Here is a 25,980-nt window from a genome sequence, read left to right on the forward strand (position 1 = left end):
TCATTTTCGGGGATCATTGATATTTTAATTCTTTACGTGCACCAATAAATACTGTCACAAACGTACCCTTTCTGTTTATTCCGAATTACTGGACCAAATAATTGTTCGCCGTATCGAGTCCTACATTCTTAATTTTTAATATGGATTTAAATTTGCGGTGTTCCAGTTTTCGCTTCAGTAATTAACTTTTTATGCTGTCTGTGCAGTGGCACGGTGATAATGATAACGAATTATACGGCAAAGAGTCAAATTGGCTGTAGCGTGTACTTTTTTAATAATTATTAGTGAGATACCTATACAGACCAATTCGAGTTTTAGTTATTGGATCTCATTCCGATATGATAATGATCTGTCACTTTTGACATTGACAGATCAATCATATCGGAAGGGGACCCAATGATCCAATAACTAAAACTAGAATTGGCCTGATAGAGGCAATATGTAGATACTATATTAAGATTTAGTACGCTGAGTACAGCGACAGTCGACGTCTTTTGGCTGACTTAGTCATCATGATATTCGAGACGAAGTCTCGTTAGGGCTAAAGACGCAGGTACTGGTCCAGTATTAGCAAATTCACTCTTACCTTAAAAAAAGCTAAAACGTTGGTACCTTATCACTACAAACAGAATGTTACTGTTAAAATGCAAACGCCAACAAAACCTGGCTTATTATATAGCGAAATCTATCCAAGTATCCACTCATCTCATTAAGCGCATTCAACCACAATGACAAATTAAATTATTGACACGACGCGTTCCATTGTTTCATGCAAGTTATTCAAACTGAAATGCCTTTTAAATTGCTATTTCAATTGTAACTGTGGAACGTTATCAGAACTGTCGAGGGGACTCATGAGCGAAATAATTATCGATAACAAGTGTCTGGGAGTCGACAAAAGATTTAATTGGGCGAGCATCGATAAAAACTGTCGACATTGTTGTCTATAAGGGAAGTAGCCCATTTGGAGCTTACGTGTCATTTAGGTCTGACGGCTTTTGTAATAATGAGTGGGTTGATTGTTTGGGTGTTCATTTCTGTGAATCGTCATTTATTAAGCGGATATTTGTACCTATATTTAATTTTATCGGTTACCTGTTAATAATTATCACATGGAAGAAGAAGGCAGGCATCGCGTGCTTGATCCCCCCTAGAGTTGCAAGGATTCATAGGCAACGATAACCACCTTACAGCAGGCAGGCTGTATGCTTGTTAGCTACTGACGTGCTATAAATTATGTAAAAGGTTACAACGCTTATTTTGTTTTCCAACTTCTTACCCTAGCCGGACTCTTATTTGGTAGATATCAAAGTGAAATTAAAAAATATTGCAATATTATACAACATAGGTATACTCCTAGCACGGTTATCATAAATTTACTTTTGACAGGAAAGTGTGGAAACATATGGACGCACACGCAATGAAGACGAAATGTCGGATCGTTTCATGTTAGGTTAATCAACACCAGGTTGCGTGCGAAACGGTATTTATTAGTATTGCTAATGTCGCGCGATAAAACTGATGAGCCTAATCGCATTTTTTTACAAATTGCGACTTGTGAAGATAAGTAAAGTCTTTAATTTTTTTGTTTATTATAAATATTCTTTTGTTAATTATCTGTCTAATTCCGATGCCTAAATGTGATTATACTTAGTTCGTTACAACTATTGTTAACAAATAACTACGTAACAGAAATTAAAAAAAAATCAAGCAGCAAGCAGTAGGTACTTACATGAGTTATATTATTAGAAAATTAATTGGAAGATGTAAACAATTTTTTATTCGAACTTAGAATTTAGTATCTATGAGGATAATTTTTAATGTTTTCAATATGCTCCCAATGAACAGTCAACCCTGAGTTAAACAAAATGCCAGCAAATAAATCAAATAGCATAATAGGCCGATGTTCTGATACCGCCAGCTCGATAACACACTCTGAATGACCGATGTGCATCCCGAACCAATATATTCCCCGTATTTTCATAAAATTTCAAAAACAAAAGGATGTGACAAGATTATTTATACATGATTTATTATTATGGCTCTGATTCACCCCAAACCTCAATGGCCTGTGTGAAATTTTATACAGATAAGTCGACACTGTTTGATTTAAATTATCAGTTGCTTGGTAGAACAGAGCATAGGTGTTTGAAATAAAATAATCCAAAAACCACCACACCACATCATTTATCACTATCTAAACAGCGTACATACATTCTCTTAGAAAATATACACGTGTAAAGAGATTGAACTATACCTTAGTGTACACCTTAGAGAAACAAGTATTTACATCCAATTATTGACTAAATAGGGCCGTCCACACCGGAAGGCTTACGCAACATAATCATGGACGAAAACGCTACGCTAACACACGATTATATACACTGCGTTAAATTTCGGTGTAGTCAATCCTCAATGCCATCCATGATGCTTATATGGTACTGGTACAAACACCGGTTTCTCGACTGCCACCGTCTCGACGATCGGGACGTGGACTGTATTTACAACTGGTACAGTTTTAATGATTTCCTTCAGCACCGGTACTTCTTTGATAACTGGTACCTCGTGGAAAATCGGCACTTTCTGTACGTGGTGGTGGTGGATGGTGTGAACGTCGTACGGTACGTGGATTCTGATGCTGCAAAGTAAAATTACAATGTAAGCTTGTATTTATTTAAAATAAAACAAAACATGCTAACCTATATATTTGATACTAATAGATATTATGATGGTTTAGGTAGGTATTACATTTCAAATAGCAAAATTCTTTGGTGACATCGGCGCTTCTCACTTATGTTGCCAACATCTTTTGCAGTCACCCCTAATATGTTTGTATATTTATATATTTAAATTGTCATGAGTCGGCCGATTCGATCGGCAACGGCCGATTGTATGACCAATCATTTCAACGAGCCCCGTGGGATTATTAGACGTTATAATATCAGATTGTTACAATAAAATAGATTTGGCATGCTAAATAAAAATGAAATTAATTTAAGCGAGGAGGAAAAATAAAAGGACATAATTTCCTGGTAATGGAACCCGCAACCTTCGGTTTAAAAGTCAAATCAAACTTTGTAACCGCACGCGGACCCCGTTCAATATTGACGGTACTTTATATTATAATGTGGGCCATCGCTCACATTATACATGTGCGTACATTATCCTAATACGCAAGTTTGATGGATGCATGCAACTTTGCTGCGAATGGCTGTCATTAGTTCATTTGTCTTTTCTATTTTGTTCATTTTGGATAAGCTACCGAGTATTGCAACGGGTTTGGTTTTAAATCGGCTCAGTGATCGTAACTCAGTATTAATTAAGTAAGTAGGAGTAGTAGTAGTAGTAAGTAGGTTTTAGTTTGTAAGGTATGTATCTATGGGCCTTAGTAGCCTGAAAATAAATGCTTTGATTGATTGATTGATTGATTGATTGATTAATTTATTGGCCAATCAAATTAGATCCAAAAATATCGTTTTGAGGAATAAATTCCCAGCAAGCTGGAAATAGTTTTATAATACTTTAAAACTTGGTCCTAAATGCGTGTAATCCGAGTTTGCGCAATTCCAGGAGGTGTGCCAATTTGATAGGCCTATATAGTATAAAGTATTATCTACTCGTACTTACTGTGTTCTATGACCGGGATCAGGTTCGGGTACAGGGGAAGCGACCGCCATATGGCTGGCGATAGCTACGCAAAAGATTATCTGAAACAATTATACATATGTGTAATGAGCAATTTTATAATATAGGTAGTTATCCCTTTACTACACCTGAGATCTGCAAATCTAAGAGCCTTCATCAAAACCATTGGACATACATTAATTGTATGAACTCAGTTGATAAAAAACACAACAGGTCAAGGTCAAGAAGTCTAAACAACATTGTTTTTGTATAAATGGGTACTCACAGCGACGTTCTTCATGGCGGCGGCAGCTTCGTATGCCGGCCTGCGTCCGCGTATCCTTCTAATATCTGCGGTTGTTGTGCAAGCCTGTCACGGTTCCTGGCCATCATATTGTACTGCACTCAGCAATCATTACATATGTACCTAGTCGTGATATGTTCGTTCTTGATGTCCTTAGGGCTGATTTAGACGGCGCGCGAACTCGCATGCCATTTTAGTTACATTGCGGACTGTTGGTTACGTCCAATTCAACCGACCGAACAAAACCCGCAATGGTATGAGATTCGCATGCGAGTTCACGCATCGTCTAAATCAGCCCTCTCTAGTCATTCCTGGCGAATAGTTTACTCAGTACTATAACTTGTCACACACTGGCCTAACACAACTTTAATTGTTTTTTTTTACGTTTGTTGCGACGTTATGACGAGGGTACGAGTACCAGTCTTGATAGCGAACAACCAGCAAAATGTCACAAGATGCAGGTAAGCATTTTAAGAATGTACCTGGCAAAAGTACCTAATTAAAAAAAATGGAGGTAGACTTCTAGACATATTGGACATAATGTGAATTCACGTTTACGGGAGTGAATATAATGAGTTTCACGCGTTTTGGTGTATAGTGGTGTGTAGATTTAATACTAAAAATAATATTTTTCAAAACAAGCTGATTGTAAACTGTGAAAAATACCGATGTTTAGGTCTCTTACATTGCCATGATATCCTACATACGAGTATATAGCAGCGAATGTGGGTCGACGCGGTAATTCAAAAGTTGTTTAACTTTATGGGCCCCACGCGACCCTTTTAATGTATCGGGAAGCTATCAACTGTTTTCTGAAAAATACCTATTTTATTGAACGGGTGATCCGATATCAAGGAAACTTAAATAGGTTGTATTGTGGTATCTAGGTTTTATGATTTGTAGTTCATTTGTTGTAATTATTGATAACTAAATAACTAAAGTGATGAACTCGTGGTGTCGAATAAAGCCTTTTTTACGCTTTGTAACCTAAGGAAATATAAGGTAGGTGTTGTAGCTACGCTACGCTATAAATATAACGTCGGAAAGATAAAATGGATAAACAATCAGTAAATCATAATAGGTACATACCTAGGATCCCTAGGATAGGTAGGATCTGAGGTGAATCTGCGCGAACTTCGAGTCAACGATTGGCTAGAGGTCGCACGCACAGGACCGAGAAAAGTGCCACTGACTGGCGCTTACGTCTAGGGTTGCCAGATGGTCGGGATTTGGCGGGATTCTCCCGATTTTTAGCATGTGTTCCCGATTCCCGACAAAGTGAAAATTGTCCCGAAAAACAGCTTCACGTTATAAAACAATAATTTCAAGTTCTGAACTGTCGTCGAGCCGCTCGACGCCGCGAATTTTGTTTGTTTGTTCAAGATCTCAAAGAATTTATACTATTTTTATATAAAAACGTCTATGGGCAGAGTAGCTGACGTAGTGCCAATAATGTAAAATATCGTTTATATTTTTTCCCGATAATAGCGCCCTTCGATCTGGCAACCCTACTTACGTCGCATAGCGCATAATATTGGAGCGGTGTTAATAATCGCCAATGGCCATAAGGTACCTTTACCCGTGGGACGTCACATATCTTTACTATTTCATATCTAGTGAATCTCTAATTCATTTCCCGAATCGCGCCGCAATTCTCATTTAGGGTCGCTGAGCCAACGGAGTAACGGAGTAAGTAATACATATGTATTTATGTACTACAAGTGGGTAGGTAGATACTTACATAGCATGTGTATTCAGGAAATCATTAATAACATACTTACATACATCCTTTCAAATCAATCATTTCAACGTTTTCTGTAGTGCAACTCTACGCTGGAGGCCACTTAAATGTTTTAGGGGTCCGTACCCGGAAATTATCTACTGGAGTCCAACTTGAAAAGGTAACAATCTGAGACAATTAAATCACAAAAAAAACTAGTTACTACTGATCATATTCTTTAGAAGGGTGAAACATTAAAAAAACGTTAAACTTAAGAACTATGATGAACTTATAACTATGTAATTATATAATAAAAATAATGAAAATAGACTATCTATACCAAATATCCAATTTAATAGATTAAATGCACGAAACTCTCGCGGTCTAAATATGGCCATTTGACCGAATCTTGATTTTCCCGTACTTCTGCGGAAAAATTCAAAGCAAGTAGATAATAGCATTAAGTACTTTTGCATAATTTATCATTCATTTTTTCTAATATCGTTAATTGCACCTTACGATATTGAACGATATTGGGCCACGCGTGCAGTTGCAGTGTGCATAAATATTGCATAGCATACTGTTGCACTATGACAGCGTAGTTATTTAGTTTCACCCGGTTAGGGTGCCAAGGCGATGCTACAATTTATTCGATTCGCATTGCAGATTGCAGATAATATGTTTAGCATTTAATATAAATAATTTGAGTAGGTGCTTTATACAAATCGTTGGGTCATGCCATTACAAATTCAAATAGATACAATACGTGTGTATATAGAATAGTACCTATGTTACATTGTTATCAATGTTGATAGCGTATAATAAATTATCCTACACGGCCTTTGTGCTACATAGTCAATCTAACCGCTTTCATACAATTGCCTATACAATGGAACCCCCTTCTCAGTGAAAATACTAGGGCAGGAAAAACCATCGTTACAAAAGTCGGGTATCCTGATAGACCAGACACCCAACGGCCGTTAAAAAAATTCCCATCAAAGAGGCTTCAGTTGCACGGAAAAGGTAAAAGGGAAATTTTCGGAATGCACCCCACGCCCGGGACGGTTGAATAGAGAATGAGCACAATCAGAGAAATTTCCCCTGACGCGGTGCATCGGCGATGCTACAATTGTGGACCACTCTACATTGAATCGCTGGGTTTTGTTTTGGTTTTCGGTCAGGAGGCGGAATCGATTTTATTAATATCGGTGCAAAAGTATAAAAAATCTCTACCTCTGCGTATACTTTTTTTCTGCCTTTCTAGATACATCAACAGCTGACCGTCTGGTCATTCATACCATAACACCATGATATCAGTCACAGTTTGGATAATTTATTACCAACGGAATCAATAGATATAGGCTAATAATAAAAATAAAATCGGCCAAAAGCAAGTCGGACTATGCTCAGTGTAGGATTTCGTAGTTATAATTCTGTCAAAATAGGTCAACTACGGGCCCACTACGGGGGTTATTAGTAAGTATCATGTACAAGTACATTACAAGCACAAGGGAGTAACTTTGCATTTGCAGCGCTTTGTATGTCTTAGTTATTACTAAGAAAAGAAGATTTTTTGCAATAACTCAAAAACGACTGGACCGATCATGTTCGCTATAGTTTTCATTGAAAGTGTTTATTAAGCTTTTAATTGTTTCACAATTTTTTTTCATATTTTTTGGACCCATGGTTCAAAAGTTTTTTACTTTCGGAGCGATTGTTTCCGAAAATATTAACTATATCAAAAAATGGTTTTTGAAGACCCTTAATCATTTTGAAATACCTATCCAACGATACCCCACACTATTGGGACAAAGCGAAAAAAAATGTAAAAAGAAACATTATGTATGGGAGGTACCCCAAAAAAAAGTTACTTTTATAGTTTTTATTTTACCGTTCTATCGCAATGGATGATTTATGTATCCATGCCAAATTGCAGCTTTCTAGCGCTAACGATCACGGAGCAAAGCCTCGGACAGACAGACAGACATGGCGAAACTATTTTAAGGGTTTCTAGGTGACTACGAAACCCTTATATATCAGGGATGTGTTTAACAGATAAGGTAATTTTTCCACAGTTCCTCATAAAGTCACGTAAAATCTGTATATTATACGAGAAACATACCACTACCACCCAAAATAGGAAAAGTCACATAACTACCGACGTGCATACTGCATAGCGGGCAAGTGAAGCAAGAAATCGAATACCAACCGCTGTGAGAACTAGAAACTAACTTGTCCTAGAACATTTCGTCAACTTTAACTTGGGGGATATAGGTATACCAGAGTAGATGAGGAGTATTTCATCTTCAATCAAAGGCAGGGCAACCGAGCAAAAACAAGTAAGGACACACGTTATAAAACCCCAGCTAGTTCCGATTTGATTGCTTTTAGCTATCTTTGTGTACGAGATATAAATAAATAATTTAGCCTATATACGTCCCACTGCTTGGGCACAGGCCTACTCTCAAGCATGAGAGGGTTTGGGCTATAGTCCCCACGCTGGCCCAAAGCGGGTTGGGGACTTCACATACACCTTTGAATTTCTTCGCGGATGTATGCAGGTCCTCACGATGTTTTCCTTCACCGAAAAGCTAGTGGTAAATATCAAATAATATTCCGTACATAAGTTCCGAAAAACTCATTGGCACGAGTCAGGATTTGAACCCACGACCTCCGGATTGAAAGTCGGACGTCAGAGCTACCACCGCTTACCACCGCATAGCTAGTCACGAAAAGTCTTAATTGTCCTGAAATATGTTACTGTCATTGTCTCTGTACTGGGGATATACTCCGCCACCCCGATAACGTCCGTGATGTTGGCAATTATTGATTATATGAGTTCTCATTCATATTTGACATTTCCACTGGGTATCGTAATTAACTTACCTAGGTGGGTAAACTTACCTACCTACTCTGAACCCTAACCTACCTAACTGGGTAAAGGTGACAGTCCATTTCCAACGACAGCTGCACTACTGTCGCGACGTTACTGTCATTAATTGTCTTGTCATTCATTTTACTATGGAAATTGACAATAACATCGACGTGTCGGAGCAGTAGTGCAGCTGCGGTCAGAAATGGAATGTTGCATTAACTTGGGTTACCTATTCTACCCCACCACACCTAATAATTATAAATCGTAAGTCACATTGGGACATTAGGTTGACCTTGGAATTGATTGCACATAAACATGGTAAATAGTTGAATGTTTGTTCGAATGTCACTTACGGTTGTTATGCGTGGTGGAACATTAGGTATTATGATAGTATTTAAGGGGTCCACTGATTGACAGTCCGCCGGACGGTATCGGGCTGTCATTTGTTCGGAACTGTCAAAATTTTCTTCTAACTGACAGGCCGATACCGTCCGGCGGCCTGTTAATCAGTGGGCCCCTAGGTCGGTTTCACATTTTATGTACTTTTAGTGCGATGTTAACGTGAGTTTATTTTAAATAGTCTTCAATGTGAAAAATACTTTAAGGCATAATTAATCCCCAATAATATGAAATAACAAAATGTGTAAATCTGGAAAAATAATTTAAATAAAACTCTAACAAAATGGCCCATCGGGATTATCAAAAAGCGCGGGAGATGAATATCTGTCGATAGCAACACGCGGAGTGATTTGTGTGCTAGTCGCAAATAGGAATATAATTATACTGCTCCATTGATTTATATACCATCGACTCGTATTCAATTTATTGACGGACGAGCATAGGGTTCGTCCGCTGTTTTGTCCGTGAATTAGGGTTCAGGATTCATGACCCCATAGGCCCACCATGAATACTTCGAGGGATAAACGGTCAAACCCGATAAGTCGTGCAAACGCCATTTTTCGTAATTGTACATGCTTAACAAACAGACAAACTATTACAGTTATTTCTTGTGTTTTGCATTACGAGTATATGTAAGTATGTATAATTACAATAATCCTTGCAATGTCTTTACGGTACAGAATAAAGACTTAGCTAACAAACAAATGCATTTGCTTTTACACCACAAAATATACTCGCGTAGTTTTTTTTTATAAATCCATAACATTGTTTTCATCCCACCGTGCCCATATTGAGATTGAATAAAAAATTCTCGGAGCCCAGGTGACGCTGCTCGACTGACCTCCGACGGATTACCTCTGTAAGCCGCTCGCTTCAAAGCGAAACCGACTTACAGACCTTCTGTGGGCTTTTATAAATACGCTTTATGTCGACAACCAAAGCTCAATGCGACGTGCAAAACTTAGTGGGCGAGGGTCTCTGGCTAGTTTTAGTACAGAAAAAGGTTAAGACTACGTTGTACGTCGCTAATGAGTAATGTTTAATAATAAATAGTCAAGCTTTTGAGGTACGTGGCTGAAACATCAAAGATATTAAATCTGCTTACTTCTGGGATATATGGTTTCTTATGTACATATAGAAAAATAATTTGTTTTCAGTGATGTTACATGAGTATAAGAGTTACAGGTAGGTTAGGATAGGTATACCTAAATATTTTTAATATTTAGTAAATGTCGGTCATAATGTGGTAAAATGTGACTAATTGCATAAGAATTATGTCTCCGGTCATCTTACAAATATTTGTCACTATCGGTTGTCATCTTATCAAATACCTACAGCGTTACCATCGCTAGCTTCCTACTCCCTAGTACCTAACAAATAGCTAACAGCCGAGTCATTTAGAGTAAATTACGTCGCGTGACACACTCGATTTAGATTATTTCCAAAATTCATGAAATAAAACCTGCTAACATTTCTTTATTTGTAATATCTACTAAATACATCCAAAATATACATTAGCGTTGATGTGCTTTTTATACACAAATGCTCCCAAGTACCTATGTAGGTACAACAAACAATTATCTTATTTCCAAGCTACGAAAACCTACTAATTCCATTAATCAAAACCAATATTAGCACTTTATAGCCGTGGAACTGCCAAGTTACGCTCGAGGAAATATTTGATCTGTCATCTAGGGTGCCTGACGAAGCAAAGGGCTAAACTTCATCATTAATTACGGTTTGCAGCTTCTGCATAATCCGTCTGGAGTATGCAAGTATTTCGACGTCATTATCATATTATAATTTGGCGGAGCGAGCGAGCTTGGTAATTTGATATTAAACACGCTTCTGACATCTGACGTGACTGCAATGCGTTCTGGAGCCTAATTTCAACTGTGAAGATGTCACCTGCGCGCTGGTTGCGCTATTTTGTTAGTTTAGCTAGCCAAAAATATTGTGACGTTATTTCACATTAGATTAAGGTACTAACTAGCTATATTTCCGTAGTGTGTTTTTTAACACGTTACTCTTTTTTATAGTTTGCACGTTTGCATCCATAAACATAATTTGTAATGGATTCGTCAGACGTTTTACGTGGTAAGATTTTGTCACTCACCTTTGCTTCTTTCGCTTTCCATTTTTATTTTAATAGTTTCTTTATGAAAACCTGCTAAATATTTTTCGTGTTTCCAATATAAAATGTCGTAAACGGGTAGCTAGAAAATTCTAAAGACTTCATAACTCTATTAGGGCATCGTTTCTCCACAGCATTTTGATCGTTACCTGTCTGAATATTCAGCGAGCTACCCGCGTTGGCTTCCATGTATCGGCTTAGTGAGGTTTATGAATCAAAGCCTCTTTCCTTTGTGATTTCTAGAGCAGGTCGCTTGGTGACCCGGTTTCAAAAAAATACGTTGTCATGTTTGCACGCTAGTTTTGGCAACTTTGTCTGTTTTGTTTTCGTTTCTTTTCTATTTTAACTTTTTTCTACTTTAGTATTAGTCTGTGGCTACGCCAAAATTAGTTACGGTTTGAAAATAACAGGATGATAACAGCCTTAAAATTATTATTTCCAACCAGAAACCGTAAATCCATTGCCTCTTAAAATCACAACATCTATCATATCCCTGGTGTTGTCCCAGCTTTTTGCTACGGGGGAGCCTTGGGTCCGCTTGGCAACTAGTCTCAGGAATTCGTCTGGTCATAAGTCCCGAAAAATTCATTCGTACGGGCCGGGTTGACCGGGTTGACGGACCCGCTACCTCCGGATTGAACTCTCTCTTTCTAAGAAGTTTACTTATATTATGTTCTGTTTTAGTTTTAATTTTCTCTTTCAAGTTTTTCTGGGTGCCCTGAAAACCAGTGCCGTCTATTACACGTCTTATACTGAGCGACACTCTATGTGGTGTAGGTATCTGTTACTAATTGTTCGTTATATCTTGTTTATATATATATAGTTTTACGCAAAATAAATACTTTATATTTCTATAATAATCAAACTGTTATAAATAGAACTAAATTGTTAACCCTCGATTACTGTAGGTATATAAAATAAAACAATGATTTTAAAATGATGCCTACAGATGGAAAAGTCCATATACCTACAATCCATTAAGTCAGAAACACATATTCACAAACACTGAGTGAAATTGTATTTTTAGTACTTGTACTTACAGAAAGATAGCGAGATAAAGGTACTAGGTACTTAGTTTTATCGGTTGCGTCTAAATCTAGGTTAATAAGATTGAGAGGCTACGAGTACTGAAGTGCTTTCATTAAAAGGATTCACTGAAGCACAAACTTACAAAAAGCGAAAATATAGTGAGAAAAGCTTGTAAAAGCAGAATAAGTATCATGCTAATGACCAGCACTCACCTCACAAGTTAATTATAATTTTGTGATATTAATGATTATAGTTTGTAGTTCGAATGGTACTATTTATGGAGACCAAAATAAACATTAAGAACTAACATTATTATAACAAGACTCTTGAATCTGGATCTCGTTACTAATCCAAAGTAACCCAATGAAAAATTCAGGCGTTTCATCTCCTAATAAGAAAAGTAAAAATTTGATTTCCAATTCAACTTACATTAACGTAAAAGTAAATATCAAACTTTTTTTAATTTGCACGAAGTCAAACCAAAATTAAAGTATATTACTAGTTTGATTAGTTTTTAATTTAAATGTATAATTGGCGCGGGTAGTTAAATTTTATTGGCTTCTAAATAAAAAAGTTTTTCAAAGAGGTCTAAATGGAAATTTGATTAATATTTTACATTTAAATTTGAATGCATATATTGACATTGAGCGGTTGAGCATTGTTAGAATTATTCTCAATTTCAGAATTCGTTCTCATGTTTGAAGTTTCTCAATTTCAGAATTTGTTTACGAGTATAGAGCGCCGTGGAGAATGCCTGTACATTTTATAAGTGTAAATCGAACTTGACCAAACAACAGAAACAGTATCTCTCTTTCCTACGAAATCTACCTAAAATTATAAATTATAACACATAGACGGTTGTATATGGGACGCTTTCTCTTAGTTTTAAAACAGGCGTCCCATAACGTGATCTCGACTCGATTTTTCGTGTCGTTAGACGTTCGTTCGCTTAGAAATGCTCCACTTGAAATTTTCTCCGCCATCTTAATTTCTACGTGACTCTGCGGGTTAATTAGTGCAATTACGAGATCCAGTCGAGTGGTTTTTTTGTGCCGCACTCACCCCGGCATTCAGGAATAGCCATTGTGGAAAATTAAATTAACTATAAACTAGTGCAGCGAGGTTATGTCTGTAACGGGAACGCCTTACGGACCCTGTCTCTCTCAACTCCATGGCGACAAATTATATAGTGTCCAACGGAAGTTTCGGTTTCGGCATAAAAATTATATGTCAGTCGAAGGTGCGTTTTTGGCCAAATAACTGCCGAACCTTTCGGCCGCGCCGAATCTGTATTTTCGGTAGTATCCGACCGAGGTGCCGGTTTCGGTTTTGGCATTAAAATCATGAATCAATCGGATATTGAACTGTTTATATTTCATTTCTTACTGACTACATTTGAGATACAGTTGATGATGATCTGGATAAATCGCGATGCTGTCGTTACCCGTTACTGTCGCGATTAGAACATTAAATCCATCATTCATTTTATCAAGGAGATCGACAGTCACATCGCCGGAGCAAAGGGTCTTGCAGCTGCTGTCAAACATTAATAGTTCTAATTAAATTAAATGTAAATCTGCACAATTTCTAATACTCACAGTAGGTTTCATGACGATTTATCCCACTTATCTAATATATTGCTTAGCTAATATCCGCTGTAAATGTTATGTAGTCAGTATTTTAGGGGACGTCTTAAACAGGTCATTCCTATGCAGAAGTCAGTTGCTAGTATACTGGTACGGAGCTTTAAGCGTAACTTAATACTGTGGTAAATACTATAGTATTATTTGTTTAATCGGACACTTTACGGATACAGCTACCCTTTTAAGCAGCAAATAATTGATAGTCATTGTCTGCCAGCGAAACCATTTTAATCAAATCTGTCGATCGATCTATGAAATTATTTGGTACGATGGTCGAAATATAATCGACATCTATTTTCTATTGTTCTTGTGTTTGGTTTCGACTAGAGATTGCGTTCAATCATTTCACCTAATGCGGTCTTCACATTGGATGCGGATGCGGAGCCGCACTCCGCTCCGATGTGCGAGCGGGACATCGCTGTATACGTGTAGCACGGTCTCACTCAACACCGACCGGAGCGACGTGCGGCCGCACACTGCGATAACCGCGTAGCTGTTAGAGGTCTATGTGTACTTTATTAGTACCTTCAGGTACCTGACGTTTGTTTAATATAGCGGTTCTGCAGTTTATGCTGCGCTGCGGTTTATTTCAACAGCAATTACGTAAAAGTAATTATACAGGCGTTAATAAAACGGTTTTGTATACCAATTGTGTTCATTTGTGTTAAAATTTTAGCAGGATCTTTATTAGCTGTTGGAGTTGCTTATTATTAATTTCTTCTTCTTCTTCTTCTACCCTGTTTGAGTGTCCCATTGCTGGGCAAAGGCGAATTAATTTACTTAAACCAAATTATTTAGCAAATAAAACTATCTACGTATCTACTAAGTTAACTATTATTGCTTATTAGTTTGAAACACCCTCAAGAAACGAATCAATCTTCTCTTTTTATCAAAATCGGTTAAATAATTTTAAGTGGAACAAGTAACGCTTACATATTTAAAATCATAATTCTTCTTTTTGGCTTAGCCGTAGAGTAAAAAGTGAAAGATTATATAGACAATGTTATCTGCCGCGTACGAAGCTCAAACCCGTAGTCTCAAACATCGTTACTTTAATGAATTGTTTGTATAACCGTAATTTGCAGCACTCGCGTGCAATCGCAATAGTCACGTTGCAAACACCCTCCAAGGCATTAGGTTTAATTCACAGCCATTTAACTATTGCAGCGTTATGCATTCTTTTGATAAAATATGCTGCATTGTGCAAATAAATACTAATGGGATAATTTGCTACTGATTTCTTTAAATTCACTTATTTAATTTTATTTTTGGAGCGCATTTTCCACTTATCGCAGAGAGAAGAAGCACATTTGGAGGTAACAAAGTTCTTAGAGTGGTATAATATTACTGACTTGGATTCAATGTTTAATTCAATTTCATTTGGAAAAGTAAAGTCAGATGTACGATGTACCTAAAGTACTTACAAACATTATTTTTTAAATTATGTAGGTATCTTTAAAGATTCAAAACTTTAAAGAATTAATAAAAATGTATAGTCAATAGTATAAGAAGTGTCAATAGGCTCAAATAGTTAACTTTTGTATATAAAACACTGTCTTATTTAACTTTTTTTAGGTTACTTAACTAAAGCCAAGAAAACGAGCGTGGCATGGTTAATTTAATTTCCCTAGAATTTCCTATTCCCTCGTATGTCAAACTAAGGGCCCGGTTCGGATTTTGAAATAGACATCTATTAGATATCTTTTATACATCACCAAGATACGATAAAGATATGTTTAAGATCTAACCTGTCAAATTTGACATTTGCGAGATTCTGGAGATACCCTTGAACGATTTCCACAGGATATGACTTAGAGATCCAATTCACATCTAATAGATATCTTACTCTATCTATCGTAAAAGTGACATGGTTGCGCGAATTGCGCTGCAAAAGAGAACTAGTTGATATCTTAACTATAACGTATCTAGAATGGATCTAGTACGTGTCGTCTCTTGTGAATATCTTGAAGTTCGAATACGGCAGTAATTTCTCGAAGCCCGCAAACAACTAGCCGAGTATAAATGGTGTATTTATAGCGTCAACATGTTGCAAGTTTTATGTCAGGAAAATTGCACGCCAATGACCTGTGATGCTTGCGCCTGAATAAAGAATGGTCGCAATCAAACTTGTTCAATCGATAAACGTCTTATTTTGTTTGTAGAACTATAGATAAAAGGAATTATGTTATTGTTATTTAACAAGTTTTTTGAAAACGAAATTCGATAAGCTTCATTCATATGAGACTTTTGACGCAAAACTAACACGTTTTAAAGTTTTATACGAACAAGTTTTGTAAATACTTATATATTTAACATGACTCCGAAATAAGTTTAGTGCGTTTGCCTACGTTTTAATAATAAAAATATAATTAAATATATTTTTTATTGTTTTTATGTGTTTTTGTATTTTACTTTTATATTCATGTTATAAAGAACCTAACTTAGGAAGAAAATTAATACAAAATATAATATAATACATAAAAGTAGGTATTACAGTAAAAGGTCACGACGCCGCAGGAGTAATGCCTCAACAGTATAAAAGTGACAATCCATTTCCAACGACAGCTGCACTACTGTTGCGACGTTACTGTCATTCATTGTCTTGTCATTCATTTTACTAAATGGAAATTGACAATAAAGGTGACATTCCATTTCCAACTGCAGCTGCACTACTGTCAATTTTACTATGGAAATTGACAGTAACAGCGACGCGTTCAGTACCAGAAGTGCAGCTGCAGTCAGAAATGGAATGTTACCCTAACATCGACGTGTCGGAGCAGTAGTGCAGCTGCGGTCAGAAATGGAATGTTACGTTAACGGTGGTGCTGCCGTCATTCTAATGTCACCTTTATAATCTTTATATACCTAATCTCGCGTTGATAAGTTGTGCTATGCGACAAACTGAATAGATAGTCCTATAAATACGTATAAAATATGTGGATTCCGGTTGAACCGGCAATGCATGCCCGAGGCAATTATCATGCATCATAGGTGCCGTTTGCAGTTATTCAGGTTAATATTCCAGCTCTAAACGCTAACCCACTTTGGCGCCTTAAACATTTCATAAATTCTTCATAACGTACATATATAGTACAGTCACTTGCAATAATATGTTACACAACGAAGGCCGCAAAAATATCTGACACGATCTTATTTGTAGAGCCATAAGAGCGTGTCAGATATTTTTGCGGCCTTCGAAGAGTAACTTATTATTATTATTGCAGGTGACTGTACGAGTTGCATACAGCCCAGTTTATGTTCTTTAAATAAACATATGGTTTCTTATTGTATAATTAAACTATATATTTATAAACAATGTTTTACACAGTGTTTCTTGCATTTCTCCGGTTTTATTAATGTGTGAGTTTCCAGAGACATTGCCGAACCCGACACCGGAGCGGACGATTCAACGGAGCCACGCCGTCCTGTTCTGTAGCCTAAATAGTGTTTTTAGTGTTAAGTTATATTTTATAATATGCATGCTAATTTTTAAGATAATATATGTATCTATAGGCCTCTAGAATAGACCCTTTAATTTGTAAGGTCTAACGCTAAGTATAAGTAGGTTGGTAAGTAATAATTTTATAAGTCTAAACCAATCGGCACATAAATCGGCAACACCGGGCCTTTTCCTTCTTAGCATTATGCAGGAAGTCTGGGCAGAGGCTTTATTATAAATATTTATAATTATCAATGGGATGACAGCTGCCATCGCCATATTCAAAGTTGGTCAGTTCATTGATTGTGTGTGCGTGTGCGTGCGTGGTGTAACACGCCCTTATTTATTATTAAGACTCCGCTGTCCGTCTGCCTATCTATCCGTCTGTCTGTTACCAGACTGTATCTCATGAACCGTGATCTAGGCAGTTGAAATTTTCACAGATGATGTATTTCTGTTGCCGCTAGAACAACAAATAGGTAACGCTATAACAAAAACAGAATAAAATAAATACATATTTAAGTGGGCTCCCATACGATAAACGTGATTTTTTGCCGTTTTTGGCGTAATGGTACGGAACCCTTCGTGCGGGAGTCCGACTCGCACTTGGCGGGTTTTTTTAGGCACGTATTTAACCGGTCAACTAATTAATCGAATTTGAGTAGTTTAAAAAAATAGAAATGGGTACTAAAAGTAATAGATTGGCAACAAAAACAGAGCCTTAAAATATATCAAGATGAGACAACATTTTAATGCCGTTACAGCTTTTGTTTATTTTTAGGCAGGTACCAAATATTTATTTGGCAACTGAATTATTATACTGGAGACCATTTATGAAGCACATTTTAAAAAGAAAATGGCTATCTATTAACTTAAAGAATGATCACTACACGGCCAACCTAACACGCTCCTCCTCGCTTCGCTCGTCGTCGCACCTATCTTTTGACTCTTGTAGAACACCGTGGTAACTATTGAAATTAGTAATTAAAAATTTAAAGTCTTAAAGGTATAATGGCCATTAGGTGTTTCATGATTAGGAATTTCGATTATAAGTTATAGGTACTGACCATTGGTAAATAAATTTATGGTGTTTGGTGGATTACGAATTTTGACAGTTTAAAATACTAGGTATGCATATGTTTAAATTATTTAAAAATGGAGTATTTAAAGCTTATGTATATATGTATCTTAGGTATTCTGCATATGTACATATATGTCGGAGAATGGCTGAAATGTGCCATCTGTCGCCTTCAAGAGGCGTTTTATCATGCAAACCTTGACAAATAGAGCAAACTAGGGTGTTACGTACACCTGAGTGGCGTTCGACGCAGTTCCGCCAAGACGTCATAGAGTGCGCTGTTAAAACAATTGAAGTTATGCTGTCAATCAATCTTCAGAAGGAGCACTATACATATATTATTATACTCTTTGAGAAGGAGCACGATGAGAATGAACGGGAGAGGATGACGTCTGTGGCCGTTCCTGGGTCAAATCCACTGGTTTGCTTAAGATAAGAAACGTATCGCGTACTGTGATTTGTAATGAGTCTTGTGCAGTAAAGATTGTGAGTTGAACATCGTATTTCATTGAAGGCCCTCGTCATCCGCGATTGAAGGTTCTGATGTGCTGCCGATAGTATGATACGCCCACAATTCCCGACATAAGAAGTGTGGCCGAACATACGGAATTCGCTACGGAATTCCTCTTGGAAGCTCAAATTTGCCAAATGGAGGTGGACTGAAGGTCCCGAAAATCTGCCCTGATTCTGAAAATCCCTGGAATTCCTTAATTCAAGAGTTTTAAAGGCCTTAGAAAATGAAGAAATCTCATGCTATCGCTGGTGGAAAATAAAGAAGTATCGTGATGGAAAATATTTGAAGTGAAATGACAGTTGACATATTTGATATTTTATAAATTGTGATCCAGATTTGCCTTACGTTTTGTGTTATGTTGTCATATGTTGTGTGAAATTTTCGTAAAAATGTTGTTGTTAATGTTGTTACTCTAAGTAATACGTTTACAGTCATTTGCACCATGAAGACTGAAGATAGATGCTGCGAGATCTCCCGTCTCGCACGGGTTGGAGCTACGGTTGCATAAACGTGGGTGCCTTAGTTTGTTTACAGAAACCGAGATGAGCTGCATATTTACTGATTGCCAGACTATCACTGGAAGTTAGAAATCACGTGAGTTGCTTCCGTTATTTTATGATTTGTAACTGTATTGGTTGAAAAGTGTTAAAATGGTGTGATTATATTTGAAGAACCTAAAAGGTGAAAACCCCATAGAAGCTGATGGAATCCTTTTGTAGTGATTTTTGCTGTCAGTTTTGCATATTGCATGAATAATAATACCTAAGTAAGCAGTTGGGTTTTATGATATTGACATAAGAGACAAAACGTGAAGTTCACACCCCTTTTAAAATAACAGAAGGTAATGATACCATTGAGAATAGTTTAGTTGAGAGGTTCATCACATAAGTTTTTTTTTTTTTAAAGACTAAGCCCCACGGTAAGCTCAAGAAAGCTTGTGTTGTGGGTACTCAGACAACGATATACATAATATATAAATACTAAAAACATAGAATAATAAGTCCTATTCGTAACTGCAATTGCGGGATTTCGGCCAGGCAATGAGGTTAGCTGTGTGTTGGAACCAAGATGTTGTAAAGTCAAGTTGTTGGTACTGTTATTGAGAAGGTGGCGCTGAACTTGTTCATTCACGACAATGATCTATGTGCGTGTTATTGAAAGAGTTGCTTGTCAGTATTCAAAAGTTATGGAAGAACTTACTTTGGTCAGGTAGGCCGAGCAATGAGCTTAGATACCTCAGATTGTTGTATTCTGTCCGCAGATGTATGCAGTGATGCATATAATGTCAGGATGCCGTGGTGGTGCAGATGAACTGCGCTCTACAGTCTCTATAAAAAACCATTTTTTTTTGGTTTGGCAAATTTTATGATCGCTTTACAATATTAGTTGCCAACTTATTATTTTAGACGCCAACCTGTTAATTCAAGTTCCCTATAATTTTTTTGGGTGGCTTGATTTTGCTGCCAGTTTTTTAATAATATGATGCTTTTTGAGGCTAATATAAATTTATTGGCGCTTAAATATTAATGCACAGCCAAAATATATTATTATATGCCCAGTGAAAGTTCCTGTTTAATATTTTAGTTGCCCGGTTAATAATAAGCCGTTTTTTTATTTATTCAACGAATTATTTATCTTTGTTGCAGGTAAGTCATTAATGCTGGCGGTAGTGACTATTCGAAATAAATGCAATGATGGTGTTCTGAAAACACGGTAAGAATATCATGTTATAAATAATTAATCCATTTTAAGTAAGTAGGTAGGTACAGTGGCGTTCAAAAGTGCATGGACAGATGTCGACCGTAATGCCTTAATAATATTACGGTTGAAACATGTCCATGCACTTTTGAACGCCAGTGTACATGATGTGGCACCAGACAGTTCTTAGTGAATTGTCTTGTCTATAGCATCAAGGTCTCGACCAAGAATTATAAATAGGGATATCAATTTTTTTTACGATAGGCGCACATCAATTAGGTACATTTTGGTGAGATTTCATTAAAAAAAACCTACGCGTTGCACCTCCTGTTTAAAAATATGATTAGTCATTACTCATTAGCAATTTGAGTATGAAGAAGTTATGTTCTCAATTTGAGAATAACAAGGAAATATTATAAGGGCCAAAATTCCGTCCCCAACGTAACAATGTAATTAACACAAACGTGTCTAAATGCAAAACAAATTACTTGGAATTTTACTCGTAAACCTTGAGTCGAACGTCAAGCGCTGACTAACGTTTAAGATAAAGGGTATAAACTTTATTGGCTTTATTACGTATACGCATCGCGCCGTCTCTGAGCGCGGCGAACGCCCCACCACCCCTTCGGAAGCCGTCGAATTAAAACCATAAAACGTAATATATCAAGAAACTTGCTGCGCTAATGTGTACTGTTCCTCTATTCATTTAAAGTGCCAATTCGGATGACTTGACGGGCTTCGTACTGCTTCACGTGCCGCACCGCACATGAGGAGTTTCAGCATAAACGCGAAGACATCTTTGATGTGCACCCTCTCGCCTGGAGCGTGAAAGGCTCTCATAGATAAAGTGCATTTCGATATTAGAAGTTTGAAACACAGTTTTAAAGTGAAATTTACGGTAAGAAATTGTTTTCTTCGTAAAGGAAGGATGGGCAAAGGTTAAAGGATGCAATAAAAGTGTTCGTTTTATGATGGACCGTAAGGGGTTTTATTATGGAGGTGTAATCCGCTGGATACTAGATCTTTTGCGATGTTGCCATCAAATGCACAGATTTGAGTTTAAGTCCTAGCTTTATTTAACTTTTGATTTGTATCTCGCACACATCATCTTTTTCCATGGATAAATATCAATTATATCAAAGTTATATTTGTTTCTTCGGTAAACTTGTTATTTTATCCGTCAATCAAACGCATGAAAAATGTCAAGGAATGTTTGATTCAGCCAATTGTTGACCCGTTTCAAAATTACTTCAGAACAAGAAAATAGACCTGTAAACTATGTGAAGGGTTTTGAGGGGCCCTGAAACTAGTTTACCATATTGTGATTACCCTTGGGACTTAACTTTGTTGTACAAATGTTAAAACGGAATCCTCCCGCTGTATGTTATTGATTGGTCTGTTTTGATATTAGTTTGTTATTGTTAATCAGTTCAGAGATTAACTTTTGCTGTTTGCTTTGCTTTGTCCCGAAACTTGGTTGTGACTTGAGAAATTGTTGTTTTGAATCGGCATAACAGTTATACGTTTATGTTTATATTTAATTTTTGGTTAAAAGGCTTGTGTTGTAGGTACTAGGATGATACAATATAGCCATTTAGGGTAGAACTCGACAAACAAATGAATAATCTTACCGATACTTAGAATGTAATCCAAAACTATCAGCGTTGCTTCGCCGGTTGGGTTACTGAAGGCTGCAGTGGACTTTAAGGAGCCCACTGATTACCGGTCTGCCGGACGATATCGGCCTGTCAGTTAGAAGCTAAATTTGACAGCTCCGAACAACTGACAGGCTGCATGATGTCGTCCTACTGGTAATCTGTGGGCCCCTTTAGTGTTTTATTCTGTTCAAAATTTTTGTTTCACCAACGTGCTTAACTTTTTGGAACAGAAAATATAAACAATACCTCAATGTCTGTATGACACCCATAAATCATGCAGTCAGTTCAAATCACCAATTTCTAACAAATTGTAGATAGCCGATAAGCACATCAATTACCTACGCAACGAAAATAAAATATCGTAATATTCTTAAACCTCATGAGATTCAATACTTTCATATTTGTAAATCGACGTTATCCTACTTAATCTTACACAATCGAATACGTCTATACTTATTTCGATTCCATCTCGACAATCGGATTAACCGATTATTTATAAACTGGAATGCATGAGTTAGAGCCGACTCGTTTATGTCGGTTTGGTCGTTTGTATTATTCTTTTAGATTTCGCTTATTTTTATGTATTTTGTACAGTTATATCTATTTTTTTTAATAGAGTACTTATGTACCTACCTCGATCACTCTTGTAGTAATTTGAATATATGTATATTTATGGAATACCAACTTGTAATATCACACAATGTTTCAAATTGATCTATTTAAAAGTTATATATTAGGTAGCTAATAACCATTACCATTTCGGCTTCGCATCTGTATTTCTACTGCTTTGTTTAACTTTGCCTTCTACTTGTATATAGATGTCTTATTTGTATTGGTGTTTTGTCTGAATAAATGATTTATATTCTATTCTATTCTAAAAAAATATTAAGCACGGAATATAAACCAAGGGGACCAACGGACATTCACAACGCATACTTTTTTTAAATGTTAGGTACTTTGGAATTTTTGACCATATACCCTTATTAAAAAACGATTTCTCAAATTAATCGGATTAAAAGTTTTGCTACATTTACCATTCGCAGTAGGTACATGCAAAAAAACTCAATTTTTATTTGCGAGCTATTTCCGATGAAACTCTAACTCTCTTTTAATGTGGGAAGTTGTAACGAGTTGGCGGTTGAAAACGAAATTGGCTCTGTATTGAATTGAATCGAATTCCCCAAAGTACGCATTGTTGTTTTTTACACTGTTTTATTGCATTACTTTTCATTTTTCGCATCCGAAATGTGGGAATGCTATTAGCGTAGCAATTTTGCCGCCGTATTATATACGTCATCCGTTTACATTATTTCAAGATGGCGCATGAAAACTGTTATAAAATCCCATCTGAATTCAGCAACTTGTTCGATTCCAATTTCATCTGAAATCAATAAGATTACACATATGTTTTATCATAAGCGCTTGCAATACATTTTCAATGTACAAAAATAACATAGTTGTATTCCTATATTAAATGTCAACCCTCAACCCCAAGGAAGTCTGAGATAAAAAGTATGTTTTGTCTTATATGGGTGCCATTCATACACAATTGGCCGCTTTTAGGTGATTGGGTATAAATCCAGAATTCTAACTTTCACATTTAAAACATAAGCAGGATTTTAATAAGTAGGTACCTTCAACAATTGTTATTAATTATTTTCGCCCACTACAGTTCGTATACATAAAATATCAATGTTTCCGGCAAATATATAAACCGATTACGGACTCGTCTCCTTTGAGGGAACGCTTTAATGGAATTCCCTGTTTGCCCCGGCAACTTTTCTACGAATCACTTAATCTGCTTCACTTCGGATATGTTTTTGTGTGATTTATGAACACTGATGACGCCAGCAGGACTAGACGAAAACATTTATTTATTTCGGATTTTACGTAAAACGGCTCATGATGCTCGAAGGCTTATTATCCGTGACATGAGCATCGCGACTCCTCTCTCACTATCTACTCGTAGGTACCTACTTAGTACATAACGAAAATGGCAAAATTGTAATTCTTACGAGTAGATCTAGCTGTGTTCCAAAATGTTTTAAATGCGCCTGTATACCTTTATTTTGTTTACCTTATGCAAAGTGAAAGTTATTCTTTTTTTTTTTAAGAAATATCTGCTAAGGAGAATGATGAGAAAATATCTCGCCATATTTACCCTGAATTCGTATACTTATTATATAGGACCCATCAATTATTTTTTATTTTATTTGACAAATTCACTTGTCGAAAAACTCTCTTGCTAACTACGAAAAGGTAATATACTAAAGTTGTCATTTATTTAATACCAAAAATCACGAGCTCTTTTGATACCAATATTGTAGAAAAGAGAATTCTCCTGTTTTGCCTTTCTGTTGAAATCAAAAGAGTGACTCTTTAAATAATAAATTTCCCAAATGTCCAATATTGGGTTCGTTTCTTTTAGAAAGTCGCCGAAACTGTACGCATTTTTTAACGTAACGCTAAATTGAGTTTACCTATAGGTAAAAGTATTGAAACATTTCTGGTTTAGTGTAACTAGTTTCGGTTAGCACTATTCATAATAATTTCACACTAACAAGACTTAGGTACGTACGTGTAAGATACACAAGTTAAAATGATGTTTGTAGAAGCTTCCAGGGTCTTAGCAACCACTGCGGTGCCCTATCCTTGCAATCTGATATGATTTCGAGTAACTGACAGAGTTGGATATTCATGCAGCAAAGCAAGTCAAAGGGAGAACCAATTCTATATTGAATCTCAAAGGTGTAGTTGTGGACACGTTCTGAACCACTATATATATATTGGAATACATACTGGCAATTTACTCTCTTTCGCGTATTGTTCTGTGTGGCATCGTAATTAACTCCATTTCATAGTTACAAAATATAATTAAAGAACATATAATTCACTAATAACTAAATGAATTATGTATCACGACAAATACATCTCCTCTCTCATTAAAATTCCGCCCATTGCAACAGCCGAATACATAATCAAAAAGTAAACTATGTGTTCACAAATATTCGATAGTGACAACCATTGTGGACGGTATTCTGACATTGTGCATAAATTGGTTTCTGTCATATATTTCTGATTGGGCGTCTGTGTCCGCGTACGTTCCAAGAATTTTTAATTAAAACAATAAAAGCTTACGAAACAAGAGGCGTTGGATTATGAATGTCGTAAATTTTTTTCGCCTATAATTTTAAAATACCGCTTCTGTTATGTGCAAATGAAAAATGACAGCCGCCTGTACGGCGTTCATTCGATTTGCATTGCGTATTTAACTTGGACATATTGCGAATTTTTTTTTACAAAGCCCGTATAATAAAAAACTGGATTTTAGTACTAGGATATTTTTTAATAATTTGACAAGTTTTGACAATACGTGTAGGTAACTTACTAATGGTAATCTCTACATTTGTGAACGCTTTATTAATTAGTACGTGTCATGAAAGAGCGGGCTTCGCGCATTCCAAGAGTTAGTATCGGCTCTAGTTTTTTTTCTAAATATACTGTCATCAACGAAAAGGAGAAACTAGATCATTTTGGGATTTAGTTTTGCCACGAAAAGCTAGTGGCAAATAACAGATATTTCGAAGTACCATGATTTGGTTTAAAATTTGCACGCAAGTAACCTATCTATTTACGACAGTTTACAACCAAGTTAATGTATGTATTGGTACATTTGTGTCACAAAGCACTTAGTTAATCAGAGTAATTAACTAATTGCATGAAGTAAACGTTTACAGTGACTTAAGTGAGGAATTAGTAGACGCAATATTCAATTCAATATAACAATATAAACTACATTTTATATACTAACACAAAATAATGTAATACCAGCGGCGGTATCATGGTCGCATTTTTATCACTTGTC

General features: G+C 36.4%; 2 protein-coding genes across 3 annotated transcripts in view; one reads left to right on the forward strand and one right to left on the reverse strand.

Moving 5' to 3' along the window:
• The window catches only part of LOC134798253 (semaphorin-1A), a 385,737-nt gene that overhangs the window by 43,551 nt on the left and 316,206 nt on the right, over positions 1-25,980 (forward strand). The window lies entirely within an intron of this gene.
• Positions 2,362-4,040, reverse strand: LOC134797875 (uncharacterized). Its single transcript, XM_063770224.1, has 3 exons — positions 3,911-4,040; positions 3,628-3,707; positions 2,362-2,638 (listed from the first exon to the last, which is right to left on the reverse strand). Exons 1-3 carry the CDS (start codon positions 3,923-3,925, stop codon positions 2,413-2,415), a joined length of 321 nt encoding a protein of 106 aa, XP_063626294.1. The 5' UTR covers positions 3,926-4,040; the 3' UTR covers positions 2,362-2,412.

Source organism: Cydia splendana, chromosome 16 (assembly GCF_910591565.1).
Source record: "Cydia splendana chromosome 16, ilCydSple1.2, whole genome shotgun sequence".
In the NCBI taxonomy this organism is placed as follows: Eukaryota; Metazoa; Arthropoda; class Insecta; order Lepidoptera; family Tortricidae; genus Cydia; species Cydia splendana.